Here is a 2,156-nt window from a genome sequence, read left to right as displayed (position 1 = left end):
ATCTGTCAAAGTAAAATTTGCAGATGTTCATGAAAGGTATGAAGCCTTCGGCATAGCCGAAGACAGCGCTGCTCTTACTTGTTTTGTTATAAATTCCCCACTCATTAAAAATTTCAATCATTTTTTTTTTGTAATGTTTTCGCCAGTGTGCCTTTCCGCATAAGCACTACAAGCTAGTAAGTCCGACGCAAGAAATGTTCTTTTTTCTTTTTCTACAACATAATGAGCGGTAACGCTGAAAAAGCTGTCTTGAGCACGAGAAGTCCACCCGTCCATAGTTAAGCATATGGCATAAGCTCTCTCTAACCGCTTTTTAACAATTTCTACTGTTTCGTTGTATGTGGCAGGAATCAATGAGGAAGAAATGGTTTTTCGGCTTGGAAGCTTGTAATTGGAATTCAGGAGAAACACCAACTTCTTAAATTCTATGTCTTCTACTACACTGAAATGATGATATTCACGGACTATCATTTTTAATACCTGTTGATCGATTTCGCGCTGCTTCTTTATTGGAAGAGGTTTATATAAAAAGTTTGTTACTTGTGGCTGCGATGCGTTTAATGCCCGTGGTTGGATCTGAGCAGGGACCTGCGGTGCTACTGTGCTATTGTTGAGCTGATGGGGGTTATGGTTGTTGACTGCACTGGTGTTGTTGTTGACTTCACTGATGTTGTTGTTGACTTCACTGATGTTGTTGTTGAGCTCACTGCCTTCGATGTCAAGAAGTACTTCTTCTACAGGTTGCGCCTGTCTAGAGATTCTCTGGAACTGGTGTCGTCTGTTCATGTGACGAATAAGGCCGCAAGTCGATTTATTTGACACCGACAACTGCTGACCACACAACTTACACTTAACCTTCTTATCCTTCTCCTCCGAGAAGTGCAACCACACGTCACTCTTCTTATTAGATGACATTTTTTATTATTTTATTATTATTTTGTTGTATTGAAACGCCAACAAAATTTGAATATAAAACGTAAGGCAGTGTTCTATAGCTTCAATTAGTAGTATGCTTGTGAACAAGGATGTTGTGGAAGAGTTAAAATTACTCCGCGAGATTTGCTTTGCTTAATGATAGCAAGCCAGTCCAAATAGTCTTTGAATTGGGCAACGTCTGTGGATTATAGCTTACTTAAAGGAAGATCGGCCTTAAATACGCAACAATGTGCTCCTTTCTTCTGTAAGAAATGAGGAATTTGAATGAAAAATATTATTAAGGAATATTACAGGTTACCTACTGCTGATTATGATGATTGAAAATACCGACAATTTTGTGGGCCACGTCATTTATGTTTACCGATTGATTTTGTAATAACGGTATAATGGGATGTTGTTGCGTTTTCAAACCAAATTGATTTTGAAAGATTTCGCTTCCAAGTAATGGTATGCTGACAATTCCTTCGGTGATCGTGGTGTACTCTATCGGACTAAATATTTTAATAATAAATAAGTATATACATACAAGTGCATAAGTTAGTGTAAGTGGCGGGATCGAAAATCTAAAGAAAACTGATTTTCAGTTTTCAGTTATTTCAGTGCACGGCCGTGGTTTAAACTAACTTTAAACGGCCGATCTGGCTGGTTTTAACTAAGATCAGCCAATCAAATGTCAGCCAGCTGCTCAATTTAAACTCAGTTTACTTAATCCAAAATTAAACTGGCCCTAAGGAAGGTTGAACCGGATTATACTAATAAAGCTTTCGAATTACTGAATATGGACATAGATTATTGGTTTTTGTCATGCCAATAATGAAACATTTTAATTGCATCATACAAAAAAAGAAATTCAAGAAAAATTCTATATATATTTCAGGTTTCTTAGAAAAATTGCCCAAAATCACAATTTTCACTGGCGTTTTTTCGCTTGCACTGGACATTTTATATACCCTTGACAAAAGAAGAGGTGTCTGCCCTTCTTCTCCGGCAACACAGAAAGGAGAATTTTACTTAGTATGGATTATAATCCCAAACCGCGGCCGAAGGCCGCCTACTCGAAAGGAGTTAAGTGCGAAAATTCTGTGGATACCGGAGCCGGAGTTATATGCACAAGAAATGTTATACACTTTTGACAAAAGAAGAACAATACAAGAACATTAACTTACCTGAGTTGGGCAGCAAGGAAGTCAACATTTTTAGCACATTCGTCGTTTCTAAAA

General features: G+C 37.6%; 1 protein-coding gene across 1 annotated transcript; it reads right to left on the bottom strand.

The window, feature by feature from the left end:
- Window positions 1–480: 480 nt before the first annotated feature.
- Window positions 481–915, bottom strand: LOC118751626 (anaphase-promoting complex subunit 3-like; the record flags this gene model as incomplete). Its single annotated transcript, XM_036486443.1, has 1 exon — window positions 481–915. A coding segment is annotated over exon 1 (435 nt), but the record flags the coding sequence as incomplete, so codon positions are not given.
- Window positions 916–2,156: the final 1,241 nt, after the last annotated feature.

The sequence above is a fragment of the Rhagoletis pomonella genome, unplaced genomic scaffold, assembly GCF_013731165.1.
Source record: "Rhagoletis pomonella isolate Grant_MI unplaced genomic scaffold, Rhpom_1.0 Rhpom_scaffold_00865, whole genome shotgun sequence".
Lineage (NCBI taxonomy): Eukaryota > Metazoa > Arthropoda > Insecta > Diptera > Tephritidae > Rhagoletis > Rhagoletis pomonella.
This window is presented reverse-complemented; position numbering and strand designations above follow the sequence as displayed.